General features: G+C 38.6%; 1 protein-coding gene across 2 annotated transcripts in view; it reads right to left on the bottom strand.

Moving 5' to 3' along the window:
- LOC107696682 (nuclear factor of activated T-cells, cytoplasmic 3-like) overlaps positions 1 to 16,778 on the bottom strand; it is a 69,308-nt gene that overhangs the window by 36,903 nt on the left and 15,627 nt on the right. For both annotated transcript variants that reach the window (XM_016497139.1, XM_016497140.1), the window contains exons 2-3: positions 11,949 to 13,119; positions 3,460 to 3,622 (exon numbers count right to left, since the gene is read on the bottom strand). In XM_016497139.1, coding sequence (XP_016352625.1) covers positions 3,460 to 3,622; positions 11,949 to 13,119 — 1,334 coding nt within the window. The remainder of the gene's footprint in view (positions 1 to 3,459; positions 3,623 to 11,948; positions 13,120 to 16,778) is intronic.

The following is a 16,778-nucleotide window of genomic DNA, read 5'->3' on the forward strand; positions in this document are numbered from 1 at the left end:
ATATGCACACACACATGTATAAAATGATATATATATATATATATATATATATATATATATACTGTATATATTTTTGTTTAGCCAGGTTTTCTAGCACAGTATTCCCTGTGGGTGGACCAGTGTGTGTCTACCACAGAACAGACTTCATTAATGTGAGGTAATTATGCATCCTCAGTCGTAGAGTGAGGGGAAGCGGGGCTACGATGTTAAAGAGTTAGTCATTAATACTCTGAAATAGTAAAAAAGGCACGCTCACTCACACAACACTGATTCACATGTATATACGGGTGGTTGATGTTTAAGCATGAGAGACTGGGAGACAAATCTCAGCAAACAAGACATAAAAATAGGATAGCAGTTTTGCAAAGGACAACTGAATTGTTTGTATTTTAACTCACTTTTGTTAAATTTTTCCCGACTGAACTATGAATGCACATTTCTTCTCTAAAAATGCAGAAGGTACATATCGTTTCTGAAGGAAAGATCTGCATATTAATTGCCAGTCATTAGTCTACCGAAATCAAGCCTCTGATTAAGTATATCAATTAGGAAATGTTGTTCATATGTTGAAAAACATTTTCAAATAATTTTGACAAATCAACTATAATTAAAATGAATCATTTACAACTTAAAATGCGTAAAAAATTGTTTTTTTACAGACAAAAATAACTTCCATATGAAGATTATTTTGAACATCACTACCTCAAATTAATAATAATAAAAATAATAATAAAAAACTCTAACCGGCAAGCATCAAGCACATATGGAAGCAGTCAATTTCATGGCACAAAAAAGAAAGGAAAAAAAAAAGAAGTAAAAGTTGTTTTTTTTCTATGAACACGTCACACATTATGACCTTCACTACAATAATACCATCTTATGGAAAAAGTGACATGGCAAAACTTCATCAGATGTCCTTCTAAGATGTTATCTGATCTTCCTGACATCTTTGACTTCCCCACAGATGTGTCCAAGTAATTGTTCATACAAACTTTTAAATAAAAACATATCCTTGATCATCATAAGGCTTTAGACATTCAGCCCTTGACAAATGTTTGAGCACTGACTGAATTTCAAGTAGGCCTATACTCAATTAATGCATCAATAATATCATTATGAAACAAGACAAAGCACTACTTCAAAGTACATTTATTTATAATTTACAAATGTATTACCCAATTCTATCTTCAGTATGAAACCTTCGGCATAGGGCTATGCAAATAATCGAATGGGATTTTCATGCACATCTCGTCAGTAAAGCCGGTTCTGTGATTAGTAGTAAATCTCCAGCACGTGCGTTCAGATGGAGCGGCATTTACTACACAGAGCCGTAGATCACTGACAAGCTACGCAAAATCGCATTCATAATTGGCAATGAATCGCCTGCGATTTTGAACACGATATTGCGCAGCTTGTCAGTGAACTACGGCTCTTTGTAGTAAATGCCGCTCCATCTGAACGCACGTGTTGGAGATTTACTACTAATCACAGAACCGACTTTACTAACGAGATGCGCATGAAAATCGCATTCGATTATTTGCACAGCCCTACTTGGGCACATATAAACTTATGCCATATCAACCACCTATGCACACAAACCCATTCCAGAGAGAAACACTACCCAAATATTGTGTCATTTGCTTTTGTATTTGAGGTCGATAAATTTAATGTATCATAGTTCAGAAAAAGTGCAAAGAAACATAAAAATGGTTCCAAGTGACCAAGAAGAATTGGAACAAAGGGCATTGTAGAGGCCGTCCTGCAGTATAAAACAGATGAGATGTCTGATAATGAAAGATGATCATGCAGGTAACCTAATGAAGGCCATAAACAAAGGGATGTCTGCCAATTAATGGCCCACAAGACACAAGACTGAGGTGTGATGTGGCAGAAATGCAGGCCTGTAATTGTGGTTGTTTAATGGACCATTCAAAGCCAGAGGTTATGATTCAGGTGAAAGGCCTTCTTCTCTTCCTCACATGTTCAATGATCTCGGTTCCCAAGTTGTGTGTGTGCCTCATTACGGCTGCCACAAAAGAGGCCACTGCCTCCAAGACCATAAAATATTTACCAACAAGCTCTCTCTCTCTTGGTCTCTCTCGGAGAGCTAGCCTCAGGAGAGTGCCAGGTAAGTTTACCTATCCGATCATGATACAGCAGGATACTAATTGGGCTTCATTTTACATAAATGATGCCATCACCTCTTCTGAAGCACGCTCCCATGATCCCTCCGGTAAGCCGCTAGTACAAGTAGCACAGAGCAGTCGGTAGGAAATAAAGTCCCTAATCAGACTGCTACACAGTTTGCTTAGATCTAGCTGACACCAAAACACTCGGTTGCTAGCCGTTACCCAGTAAAAGGAATTTTATGACCAGTAATGAGGTTACTAGGCCACACAGCAGATGCTTTCTGTGTGGTCTCGCTTCTCAAGTTCTGCTTCCTGTGAGGGAACGGATGGCATCATGCTCTGTTCCCACTTTTGCGGCCACCGTAATGAGTACTTAGAAATCAAGGCCACAAGGCTTCATACGATGATCCAAAACCAAGTTTAACCTCTCGTACCATCAGCCAAATCGGTGGTGGGAAAACAAATGTATTCGGCCGGGAAATCATCGGTTAACGTTAGAGATGCACCAATCGATCGGCCAGGGATCGGAATCGGCCGATTTTCCTCATGATCAGCCCGGATCAGTGATCGGCCGGTCAGTCTCACTTCTTTCCGATTTCGAGCCGATCCATTTTGTTACCAGCGGTACAGGCAATAACGTCAGCCACGCATTCTCGCTCTCTTCTCTCCGACGACCCCTTCTCTCTCACACACGTCCCATTCACTCCGGTTAAATAGTGCTTGTATTTCGCATTATTTTAGTAATTCCCGCAAGTTTCGTGCTTATACCAAACGCGCGCGCACCACCACTGATCTATATTAGTGGAGCGCACAATCCACGCTCAGTCTCAAACAGCTTGTGAGCCACAAATACCAAAATGAGTGGCTAACTGCGCTAAAATGTTCAAATACATAAAAACAAAAAAAAAAATTTTCTGCTCTTGACTGAATATGTTTTATAACTTTAATGATAAGCATTAATCTATATTAAATTTTTTACAATGAAGACTACAGAAATTAAAGTAATCAAATGTAAAATAACACTGGATGTAGTAGCTGTAGTTTCATAGCTCTCTTTATTCTATTGCATTTATTTGTGCTGTTCTTTGCAATTTTTTTATTTGTTCTTATTTTATTACTGACTTTTTACTTGTGTTGCGTATTAAACTTTGCGTTGAAGAAAAGTAGATTTTTGTTTGTATATGCTGTCAATTATAGTTCTTAGAAAGAAAATCGGAATCGGCAAAAATCGGTATCGGCAGATCACACTAACAAAAAATCAGAAATCGGAATCGGCCAAGAAAATTGCAATCGGTGCATCTCTAGTAAACGTCCCATTGTGGAGACTCACCTTGACGATAGGGTGTCCCCCGGATGCGGCTTTGATGGCACCTCGGCTGCCTTCGGTCTCGTAATGAGCTCTGTGATGAGCTTTGGGGTGAACCTCGATCTTTAGCTCATACTGCCCGTACTGATTCGGCAACGGCCAGTCCAGGGGAGGCAGGGATGACGCCCTACACACAGATTAAGAGCAACACCGACAGAGCAGTTATACAATGCAGAGTGGTCAGGTAGTAGATCGACTATAAAAATGAAAACATACAGTATAAAACAAGATGATCGTGTCAGTGAGCAGGACAGGATGCATAGATTTTATGTTAGAATCTGAACAAACATCTTTTTTTCCTCAAGTCTCTGTGCTGCTGCCAGAGATGGTTCCCACTTCCCATGAAACAGTGCTATGACAGTGTGGTTCGGGATGGACAGGATTTGTACCTAATGAAATTTGAAAATAAAGTCGTGCAGCTGCGGTGTGCGGAGAAGGCCAACAAATATCTTGTGATATGGTCGTCCACTGACAAAAAAAAATAAATGAATCATGCTACTTTAGATGTTAAAATATGTTCTCAAAATAAGAAATGTAGACTTTGGAATAAAAAATCAGAAATTTGACTTGTGAACAAAGACCATGTTGCAACATGCTTCTGTGAGGGCAGGTTAAAGGCTAATAATAACAACATAGTATATGTCACCTTTAAAGGGTTAGTTCACCCAAAAATTAAAACTAGCCTGTGTTTTACTCACCCTCGAAGCATCCTAGGTGTATATGACTTCCTTCTTTCAAACAAATCCAGTCGGAGTTACATTAAAAATTGTCCTGGCACTTCCAAGCTCTATCATTGCAGTCAGTGGGTGTTGGAAATATCCATATTTCAAACGTAATAAAGACTTTTCTCTCACTTCCGCTGTCTTAAGCCGATGACGCAGCATGTATGCTAGTCTCACGAGTTTGTTTATAGGAGCAAAGGAAGCAAATTTTCCTTACTTTAGCAAAGGAAAACCAGTCTCCTCTTGGTTCATATCTAAATCCTCCGACATTTTTCTTTGCAAATCCTCGGTTTGTACTTCTAATTTGTGACCGGCGTTTTGTTTTGTTCTCTCTCCGTATTCGTCACTAATCACGCAACGCCGACGTCATACTAGGGCTAGGCGATATGACGATATTATCGTATATCGACGATGTCTCGTAAGTATCGCGATGTCGATGTCAACAGTCAGGTAACAGATGATTATCGACATTATCGGGAAAAAATTACAAATGATAAACCTAGTAAGTTGTAAAAAATATTTTTTGGATGCAAGAATGAAATAATTTAGTAGGAGGGTTGGGCATTGAAAAGCTATTCCAATTTCGGAAATCAGATCAGATGCATAAGGTCAGGAATCAAATTACTTGTTATAAAATTATACATTTCGATTCTGCTCCTCGATTCCTGTATGCGCATTTATTGTGATTTCAAAAGATTCAACTGCAAGAAGACGAAATAGAACTCACTTCTGCACTTGCGCGCTGTTTTCTGTGCTGCACACACACACAAACCGCACGCACAAAAGCCGCCTCTTATATACGCGAACACTGGACTGAGCTCTCTTTCTCGCGTTCTTACACATTCGAATGGACAAATACACACAGAATTGTATCAAAATATCCCATAAATACAAGCGGTTATGTCTTAAGTGAACGTAAAGAGCGGAGAAAGAAAACAAGGGTGTATTGGATCCGTGCATTGACAGCAGCCGCTACCGCCAGTCATTAATGTTAATTTAAAGAACGAAAGAAAAGAAAATCCCTCACTGATCTTGACTGAATCACTTTTGTAACCTCAGTTTATATTTTCTTTGCTTGTTGTTCGGCGCTGACTACTGTAATGGCAACGTGCATCGGTGTATGCGATTATTTTGGAGATGCGTTCCAATATAATTTATCCTTATTTAGGGTATAGGCCTATTCTATTTTGATCTGCAGTTTAATAAAAGTTAAACAGAAAAAATACAAAAAGTAGCACTACATGGGTTTCTGAATATTTATTTAATATATATAATACATAATCATGAAAAACCACAAACATGACAGGTATAATTAAAATACGCAATATCAGCGCACATTTCAGTGCAATATTTTTACAGATTTTTTATACCATGTATACAATATAATTATGTTTAATTAAGCTGATATATAGCACTATAAATTCTTAATTCATCTGCAACAAAACTATAAAGTTTTGTTGCAAACGGCTGAAGACGTTATAGTACTATATCTCAGCTCGCCCCTCAACATGCACGCGTTCGGAGATTCGGCAGCCCAACACTGAATATTATTTTGTGAGCATTGTATTTTGATTAATACAATGAATTATAAAAATTATAATACAAAAATTTAATTTAAATTACCCTGCTTCTAAATAAATAAAGCAGTTATTTTTATTTAGTTAAAAACGGGCCAAAAGAGACCTCCGAACTAGTAGGCTACCAAAAAGAAAGAACAAAAACCTTAACGTTTTTGCTCAGAATTCATTTTTAATCCTTGCATGATTTTAGTCATTCATGATAAATATCAAATACGTTATAGCTTGACTACAAGTTTAAAAACAACGCTGCGATTGTTATAATTAAGGAAATTAAACTTAGCATCATGAAATGTCTACACAGGCGATAATGCCAAAAAGAGAGAGAAACATCGGTAAATAGGCATATTTTATTCAAGACAATATTATATGACATCAACATGCATTTATCATTCTTACAATCACCGCCACAATGTCCAACTTCACCATGATGAACTTAAAATTGGGTTCTATTATTTTTCCTCAACAGTTCTCCTCACAAAACGAAACTCATTTCAAACACAAATTTGATAAGAACAGAGTGGAAATTATTAGCAACACCAAAATAACAGCAAAGGTAATGTTTTCTGTTAGTTTAAGCCCAAACTAAGAAAAGTAAAACCAAACTTTGTGGCAATAATTAAGACCAAACTGAACATGGTGTGTGTTTATGGTGCATGTCGGCAATGTTGTCTCGGCGGGGGCGGAACGTGGTGGAGGTGGGGCTTACGTAGACGATATGCAATATTTTTAAAGGCGATTATCGATAAGATATTTTTGACATATCGCCCAGCCCTACGTCATACGTGGCTTCCGCGTATGACAGATACCGGAAGTGAGAGAAAAGTGTTTATTACGTTTGAAATATGGATATTTTTCTTACAAAAACACATGGTTTTGCTACAGGAGGCCTTTATTATGACATAAGGGTAAATCAGTGATCAGTGAATGTTTTTTTTGTCTTAGTCTAGCTCTCTACCACATCCTCTCCATCCTCTCTCTTTCCCAATCACCCCTCACTCCTCATGCTGTCATGGTAACGTGAGATGGTTCGTCAGGGGAAACGCGAGAAGGCTGAATGTGTGTGACAGTAGTGGCCTAACGATAGTGGACTAGTGGCCTGTGGACATCAAACGGCTTTACTTTGTGACAAAATGAACACCAATTTAAGGTTTAAATCAACACCACTATTCAAGAATGTCTTCACACTACACAGCAAAATCCCCCGAGTTAAATCAACTCTGCTCAGAGTACATATTGTCCCAATCTACAGAGTGTTAAAGAAACACTGAAGCAGAGTTACCACTGTTGAGGATTATGTGATATGTTTTCATGTCTAAAAGCCTGAGCTGTAGTTGTTCATCTTCAACATTGCAGAGTTGATTTAACTCTGGGGATTTTGCTGTGTACTCTGCATCTACACTACCATTCATCATTTTGGAGTCAGTAAGGATTTTTTTTTTTATAATGAATAATTTTATTCAGCAAGAATGCATTAAATTGATCAAAAACTATATTTATATTTCAAAAAATGCTATTCTTTCAAACTTTCTATTCATCAAAGAATCCTGAAAAAAGTATCACTGTTTCCAAAAAAAAATATTAAGCAGCACAGCTGTTTTAAACATTGATAATAATTCTAAATGTTTCTTGAGCCCCAAATCAGCATATTAGAATGATAAAATAAATGAACCCCATTATATAAAAGAACTATGATCATATGCATGTGATCTATGTTTACTTTGCATATGACAGATGCAGTTTGTTTATTTCCAAAATGTTAACATATTCTGGCAGCTTTGACAGGATGGACCAGCTGTCAATCTGGGCCGACCAGTGACAGCCTGACCCTTGCAAGAAAGGCATATGAATATTTTTATGAAACATAACAGCCAAAAACTAAAGCAAAAACATCATGCACATTTGATACATCGACCAGTCCTAAAAGGCAAGCAGGTGTGTGTCTTCATCTGAAAGTGTGTTATGTTTAGCCGGCTGTCCTAAACTAGACCCGCTATAGACTTCAGCTTAATACTGTGCCAACTTCACCCACCCCGCCATAGCAAACCCATCTGTTAAACCAGACAAGCTTCTAGATCTTTCTATTGCTGTTGATTGATGGAGAAGTCAGCACACACACACACACTCACTCACAAACAGGTCCGATGGCAGACAGCAGAGCTGTGGGCTCATATAACAGGGATCAGGTATCATGTCTCTGTTGTATGAAGGTACGGCCGTAAAGTCAACACTGCTCCTACGTGTTGCTCTGCTGGAAGTTTCTTTACATGTTTGTGAGGAGGAGAGCAAGTTCTGTGACTATGTGCTTATTTCTTATGCAACTTTGGAATCAAGGGTGTATACTATACATTGTGGATAATTAATGAAGGGGCCTGACTGAGTTAAAAACTGTGTTGTGTTGGTGCGGTCGATAACAGAATAATTGTGGGTAGGAAAACCAGGGTAAAGGAAAGGCCAGGGTACACACATAGGCCGTCTTCTTCTGACTAGCATGCGTGCACACACACACACACACAGGCATTATCCGATGCTCTGTAGGGATGTAACGATTACCGGTTTGACGATAAATCATGATAAAATTCCCAACGGTTAGTATTACCGTTTCATCTTTTAATTATCATTAAAACCATATTAGATTACCGCGATTTGAACAACTCACGATAAATAAATACTGTCCAGCATAAAGCAGTTTTAAGTAACAGTTTCACGTGCGCACAGCATGCAGAGTAGTTTCGTTTTGAGTGAAAACAGGGCGGAAAAGCTGGGAGGTTTTAAAAGAGTGCTAAGGGAATTATACAAATGAATATATGAATGAATTAATTATATGAACGTACCTCTGACTGTCTTCAGAAACAATTCGATGGCATTTTGTTTTCATCTTCGCTCCATGTAATACCTAAAGGAAGTGTTCTTAACCGCAATACTGCTTTGTCCACGGAGGTTACGGGAAACAGCTCTAATTCAGCTTTTCCATAAGCGCCACCTGCTGTCAGCGAGTGGATTTACAGAGGCCTATATTTACATTCAGCCTGTGTGTGGTTTCTGTCTGGCCAAAAACGGACCGAATTAGCATGCCCAGCTGTAAATTTTGACCGGTTGATGAAAAACAAGCTTATGTGGATTCTACACATTTAAACAATTCAGATAAGTTATCTAGAATTATTTATGGAGCAGATAAAATACATATAATCATTTATTAATCAGTTATCATTTTGACTTATTTGAAAATATATTTTCTTTATTTAAAGGCTGAAATGTGAGGTTTACCTTTTTATTAAACTTTTTCAAAGCTTTATTTGAACATTTACATTAGATATTTCACCATGCTATTAAACTGTTGTCAGTCAAGTTGTCATTTAAAATCTGAACATCATTGGTAATGTTATTGTTTTAGTGATTATGCAAACAAAAAGTCATTTTATTTGTTGTTTGTTGATTTTTAAATATAAAACTTGGTGAAGTGATTTATGTGTCTAAATCACTTTTTTAACATCTCCAGCACATTTGAACAATACCGTGATAATAATGATAACCGTGATCATTTTGGTCACTATAATCGTGATAAGAAATTTTCATACCGTTACATCCCTAATGCTCTGATAAGGATAGCAGACACACATTTAACTCTTTCTGTTCTTCAGTTCACTCAACTGCCTCATCATGCTACTCTAAATGTATACTGGATCTGTTCTAAAAGTAGTGAGGTAACTATCAGTAAAGTAAGGCATCACTGAAATAAAGGCTTGTCATTATTTAATGATTCACATATATTCTTCACGTTTAAAGGGATAGTTCCCACAACAGTGAAAATTCTGTCATGATTTACTCATCCATATGTCATTCTCACCTTTATTTTCAACTGACATTCTTCTGTGAATGAAGTCTTGAAAAATATTATTATGACCATGCAATCAAAGATAATGCCAGTCATCAAAATGGTTTCAATATTCTTCAAAATATCTTCTTTTGTGTTCTACAGTTGAATGAAAGTCATAATGGGATGGTAAATAAATGATCACACTCAAAGAAGTGTGTAAAAAAAAAAAAAAAAATTCCAAAATGGATAAATAACAGACTATAGGCATATTTTTATTTCAGAAATATGTAGCTCTATTTCCATAGTAAACTATTTTATGTGTCCTCCTAGGTATTATTTGTGCTTATAGTATTGCATTGTTAGCTTAGCAACATGCTTAATAATTATCTGAACGCAAGGATGCGTGATATATTGGTACTATTTTAATTAGTAATAGATTAAATAACGATTTTTTTGAGATTAATATTTGCTGTTTATTGTGTTAAAAATAATTGTTGTTTAAAAATAATAATTATCTGCATTTTTACTTCCTGAAGATATTTCTTTATATTGTTTCTATATATACTTTCTTTATATTGTTTCCACATTAATTCAAGAGATTCAATGTGAAAATCTATCCAAAATTTTATGTTAGGTGTGATTAATCGTGATTAAATACAGAAATCCATTCAATTAAGTAGTTAAATTTATACATTTATTGGCACAAATCAATATTGTTTATTACTATTGTGCATGCTCCTTTTCCATATTTTTGCATTTAGTTTTCCTTGCTAATCCCTCACATAGTTAATATTTTAAAATAATTTGAATTTAATAACAATTCATTAGCAAACCTCAAAATGATTATCCATATTTCAGACTGTACAGTATAATGTTGTGATGCTTAAAGGGTTAGTTCACCCAAAAATGAAAATTAAGCCATAAATTACTCACCCTCAAGGCATCCTAGGTGTATATGACTTTCTTCTTTCAGAAGAATCCAGTCGGAGTTATATCAAAAATTGTCAGGAGCAAAGGAAGCAAAGTTTCCTTACTTCAGCTTCCGCGTTCGTCACTTCTGAGCGGCTCATGTGCAACGCCGACGTCCTACGTCATCTGCCCGGAACTGCTTCTGTGTACAACAGTGAGCGCAAGCTAGATTAAATTGATTATTACTAGGGATGCTCCGATCCGCCTTTTTCACCTCCGATACCGATTCCGATACTAGGGTTCGGTATTGGCCGATACCGATACCAGTGAAGTTTTTTTCCCTCATTTAAATAAATGTAGAATGTATATATCTCTGTGTGTGGAACTGATAATCATTCTTTCACAATCTACTAGATACAGACTACTTCATTATAAAGAAAATGGAGAGCTTTACCGAGCTGACTGCTGTAACCGAACGCGACCAGGGTTTAAAGGCTGAACGAATGACTGACAGTCACAGCGGAGAAAAGAGTTTGTGTGAACTTTAATGTAAGGACTTAAATATTCATATGTAGCTCACATTAAGCTATCGTATGGCTTCAGAAGTAACACAGAATAATTCGCACAATCGGGAAAAAAAAATAAAAATCTCGGATTTGGATCAGCCCTCTCTGATACCGATACCCGATCCGAGAAAAATGGCACTATCGGAGCCGATACCCGATATGAATATCGGACCTGCGCATCCCTAATATTACGTTTTAAATATGGTTATTTTTCTTACAAAAACGCATCGATTCGCTACAGGAGGCCTTTGTTCAGCCCCCGGAGCCGTGTGAGACATTTTTTTTAATGGATGCTTTTTATTTCATTTCTTTTGGACTGAAGCACTGCAACACCCACTGAGTGTCATTAAACAGCTTGAAAGATCAAAGACAATTTTATAATAAACTCAGACTGGATTCGTCTGAAAGAAGAAAGTCATATACACCTAGGATGCCCTGAGGGCGAGTAATTTATGGCCTCATTTTCATTTTTGGGTGAACTAACCCTTTAAATTCACTTGTTGATTTTAGTTTTTAGTGTTTTAATTATTTGGACAAAAATATAGGATTTTAACATCTCCCATTGCATTATTGCTTACTGGCAATAAAACGAAGATAATTTATAAGTTGAGTCTCTTGTGCTTTAAGAAGTGCTATTTGTGTGCTGCATGTGAGAGACAAAAACAGTTGCAGCCAAATCAGTAACATGAGGTTCTCTGTCAGTTTGGATGCTACCTTAGAAGACCGCAGACAATTTAGTAGTCAATTCACTCTGGTTTCGGAACAGAGTTATTGTCTCTACACATGAACACATTGTAGAGCTATACTCACATGAACTCAATAATGGTTACTCTGATGTCACTTCAAAGCAGAGGGAGTTTACCTGAAAATAGGTGTGTGTCCTGGTTTGGGTTTGTTCCATGTGAAGTGAGATGGGACAGAAAGAAACTGCTCTCCAGATCCATCCTTCTTTAATCCGTGCATGCCGTCCTCAGCAGGTGAGTCAAGCAAAGGAGACACATTCCCCGAGTCATCCATGCCCAGGTCACCCTTTCCTGATTGGATTGCTGCTGTACAGTCCTGGGAGGTCTTTCTCGTCTTGGAGGGGATGTCAGCCTCAGAGGGACAACACTGGAAAGGGGATATACCCATAGATGGGCTTCCTATCCAGGTGTCTTCAGTCACGCTCCCCCTGGGCGAGGGGCCGGGCGTGGCAGTCGGGGAGTGATGTGGCGATAAAGAGCCCAGGTAGCATATATCAGCGCTGGAGTGGCGTCTCTTCCCGCAGGGCGATGTCGGACGTGAAGAGGGCCGTGAGGGTGAGCGAGGGTTCAGCCAGTTCTCATCTGTGATGCTGGTACGGGGCGAGTGGCAAGGCGACTGGCGGGGTGAGAGAGAATGGCCATGCGAATGAGAAAGGGAGTGAATGAAGGCCGGGTGATGATGGTGATGCTGCTGTTGCCACACTTCCTCATGTGGTCCAGTCTGTGGAGAGCAGCCAGGCGAGGTGAGCGGCGAGCCCAGGGTGAAACGTGCTGCTGCTTCATTTAGCTCTGAATCCACGTCATCGTACACGTGTGAGATGGATTCGCAGGACGATGCGTCGGAGAACCAGCTACGAGAGGAAAGGCTGCTACATGGACTCGGGCTCAGGGATGAATCTCGATACGAGTGATCTAGAGGCAGGTACAGGTGGTCTCGAGACAGAGGTCTGTTGTGGTAGTCTCCATCCGGACCCTTCGCTCTCATCTCATCCTCGCTGGCCTCCATCTCCTGCTGGCAGCTCGGGGAGATGGAGGTGATCTGGATGCTGGGACATTCAAAGGCCTTAGGTGGGCCATTGCCTCCTCCGCCCACCCCTGTGGGCGTGTATTTAGAGTCCTGGGGCTCGTAGCTGGGCTCATAGGCCTTGTGGTGGGCCTGCAGGGATGGGGAGGTGGCAATGAGTTGGGCTTGGCCTCCATGCCGCTGGAGACCGTATGATTGGTTCACCACTGAAGGAGGTTGTCCCACATTGAGGACGTAAAATGATGTGTTTTCATCTGTTTCTAGATCTAAAAAAAAAAACAAGACAAAACATGGAGAGGATGAAACAGACAAACGAATAAGGGACAAAATAAGCATTTGAACAGTGTAGCCAGTGGAGTTCTGAAATATTGAGGGAATAGATTTCCATGAATGATGCAGAAGAGAAATACTGTGCCTTAAAAAACATTATACCGACAATGCGCTTACCCAGAATGACAAAGGTGGACTGTGGACCATCTGTTAAAAGAATGTGTATTAATGACTGTTAACAACTCTTGTATTTGGTATTGTTTGACAAACAGTGTAGCAAATACAAAAATCTGAACGGCTGTTGGAAAACATGTGAATACTGTCTGACTTGCAAGTGGGTGTCAGAAATGGAAAGCTGCGCACTGATACCTTGTGGACAGCTAAATTTCTGCTTTTCCATATGAGCCACCTACTGTCAGAGAGTGAATATGCATTGTCTTTTAATCCACCTGTATATTTTTTTTTCACTTAGGTATGAATAAATCGCAAATTTGTCCCAAATTTCTGTGCAGAACATTTTGTGTTGGTGTGAACAGGCCTTTAATATGCCATATACTCAAGTAATTGTTGCTTACAAATAAAACATAGATACATAATAGATATGATAAAAGATCAATGCAAAATAGAAAATATTAAAAAGTGTAAAAAACTGCATATTTACATAAGGTGTGCGTGATATACTGATTTAGAACCAGGATAACATTTTAAATGTTGTTTCTATCATTAAGGCGGTGATTTTCTGGCACCTCTTTTCAGTGGCTGTGCATTGATGGAGAGATCCCAAACACCTGCACTGTAGAGAAGTATTTTTAATTGATAGTTTTATTCTTTCGTTAGATCAATATTTTGCAGTAGTTTTATTAATCACTTCACCACAGCACAGCATTCTTTTAAAAACCAGAACTACGGTTAGCAAAAAAGACATACAGGGTAGGTGCATAAAATAAGTCACTTATAGAAACTGTATAACATTTACCAAAGTTCACAGTGTAATTGCTCGTATAACTAACACATAAATAATTTCTGTCTACTGAGGCACTTCAAGGTCTCTGTCTGCTGATAAGAGGGATGAAAGAGAACAGGCTATTTTCTCTCCTCTCTCTCTCCTTTATTGGACTGCTGTTCTGATAGCCTTGAAAATGAAAGACTCGGGCTAGCTGCAAACAAACCACTGGGGAATCTGCAGACGCTACAACACTAGCAACAGGTTAACAATAACAGCATTATAGCACAAACACAACACTACAGATATCTCAGTATCAGCGCACGGGGACGGTAGGGGTGAGAAGCACAGAGAAAGAGTGAGAGTGAGAGAGCAAGATCCATAGAGTCAGATCCATTTAAAAGCAGATATAATGAGACAGAGAGCCGGTGGGTTAGTCAATGGGGAGAATTTCGGGTGGGGCGACAGATGGGCTCCAATCCAGAGAGGAATAACCCGTGCACATGTCGTCTATCTCAGGACGTGCGCAAAATACACACGGGAAACAAATTCGCAAATAGGCGCATGCTTTAGCCTGTCACCACATAGAGACCGACCCTATTAATAACGCCAGCTCGCACACAGATGGCTATTATGCACTAATACTGTACAGACACACACCCACAGAGCATATTGTGCCTGTGGTCTATTAAAGGTTATTGATGAGCTTCCAGTGACTGGGCAGAGAGAGCCTGACAGGGCCAGACAGTAGTGAGCAGCCAGAGAGATGTGTTTCTACAAGCTGCATACAGCCCTACAGAGTCAAAAAAAAAATCAGCGTTGCGATTTCACAATGCAACGCAATCAAGTCTCGTTGAATACCATCTTGATTCCCCACTGGTATGCTGCTTTGGATAAAAGCATCAGCTAAATAAATGAATGTAATGGCCTTTCTCTCACTTATTCTCCTTTGACTGACTTACCCAGTGTTCTTTTTTTTCTTTCAAAATTCTCTCATTTATGTTTCTCTACCCCATTTCTCGTCTCTCTATTTTTACCCCTCTCTATCCCCCTCCATCTGATTGACTTATTTATAGATGCTCCACACACTCACTGTCATAAGACATGCCTATTTGTGACAACAGAGCCTGACAGACAGGAAGGGGGACAAACCTAGGTGTCACACAAGACTCAACATGTCAATCCAACTGTGAACTCTGACCCCAAGGGAAATAGACCACTGGGAGTTTACTCTATCAGTCTGACACACACAATGCTGCGATATACTACAAAGATGCTGCAGTATACTAACTTGAAAATTTTCAGAATAACACTCCATAGAAAAAAATGTGAGATCTTTGATCCCTAGAGTTAATCTGCAAAGGCAAAGCCTATGTATTTTTTTTACCCACAATTTCATGCTGAACTTCATTCATGAGGGAGAAGAGGCTTTGATTAATCCACCAAACGCTGGCTGCCAGATCATTAGCATAGCGCCATGAATAAATACAATGATGGGTGGATAAAATAAAGGAGAAAAAAGACTGAAAAAGAGAGATGGAGGGTGCTGTGAGCATTGGGAGCAGTGGAAAAGCAGGCTGATACTTTTGAGGCTGGTTTAAGGTTCAGGTTGGACATCTAAAGAGATGCTTGAGACACTTTTCAAAAGCTTCTTTATTATCTTTATATATAGAAATTAATTTTGGTTGTAAGAAATTCCAGATATATTCCAGATAACCAACCCTATTCCAGACCTTGCTCTTGTTAGTCTATTGCTCTCACTGGAAGCAAGTTTACCCTGCGATGGCTGATCCTGGAAGCAAAAACACCTAAAAGTGTGAAATGGCTAATAGTGCCACAGAAATGGCACTGTGCAGCTTTAAGGCAGAGAATAAAGAAATATATTTTTTAAAATTATAGTGTGAGAGAAAGAGAGAGCAGAATAACAGAAAATGAGTAATGAGCACTATAACTAGCTCTCCAAGAACAGATTGTTCCCCCAAAAGACCTCCCAGCCTCCCTAGCAGAGCTAATGAATACTATGATGAAAGTATTGTGTCAGTCCTCACATGATAAAGATATATACAGTAACATGACATCTGCATCATCCTTCATAAAATGGAAGTGTTAGAGCTGCAGCACAGCAAGTGCAAATGCTCTGACAACGTGGTGCCCGTGACAGCAGTGCAAATTCCAATCCAGCTCTGTATATTTTCTTGTCCTCAGTCTCACTGTCCTTATAAACAAAAGTAGTCACAAAGCACATTTCAATTAGTTCCAAAATCTTATTTACAAAAACCAACACTACTGTTCCAAGTGCTGATTTTTTTTTGTGCTTGTTTTTGAAAGAAGTCTCTTATGCTCACCAAGGCTTCATTTATCACAAATACAGTAAAAACAATAATACTGTAAAATATTACATTAAAAAAAAAACTGTTTCCTATTTTATTGCATTTTTAATTTATTCCTGTGATGGCAAAGGTGAATTTTTAGCTGCCATTACTCTGCTGAAATTCTCTGATGAATGGAAAGCTCAAAGAACATTTATTTGGAAATTGAAAGCTTTTGTAATATTATAAATATCTTTACTGTTCCTTTTCAGTAATTTATTTGCATCCTTGCTGAATAAAAGTATTTATTTAAAAAAAAAAAAAATCTTACCGACCCCACACTTTTGAATGGTACTGTTGTGTGCAGTACAAACATGTTGCATACTTGATGTCTGTTGCCTTG

This window comes from Sinocyclocheilus anshuiensis, unplaced genomic scaffold (assembly GCF_001515605.1).
Source record: "Sinocyclocheilus anshuiensis isolate Anshui unplaced genomic scaffold, SAMN03320099.WGS_v1.1 scaffold354, whole genome shotgun sequence".
Taxonomy (NCBI): Eukaryota; Metazoa; Chordata; class Actinopteri; order Cypriniformes; family Cyprinidae; genus Sinocyclocheilus; species Sinocyclocheilus anshuiensis.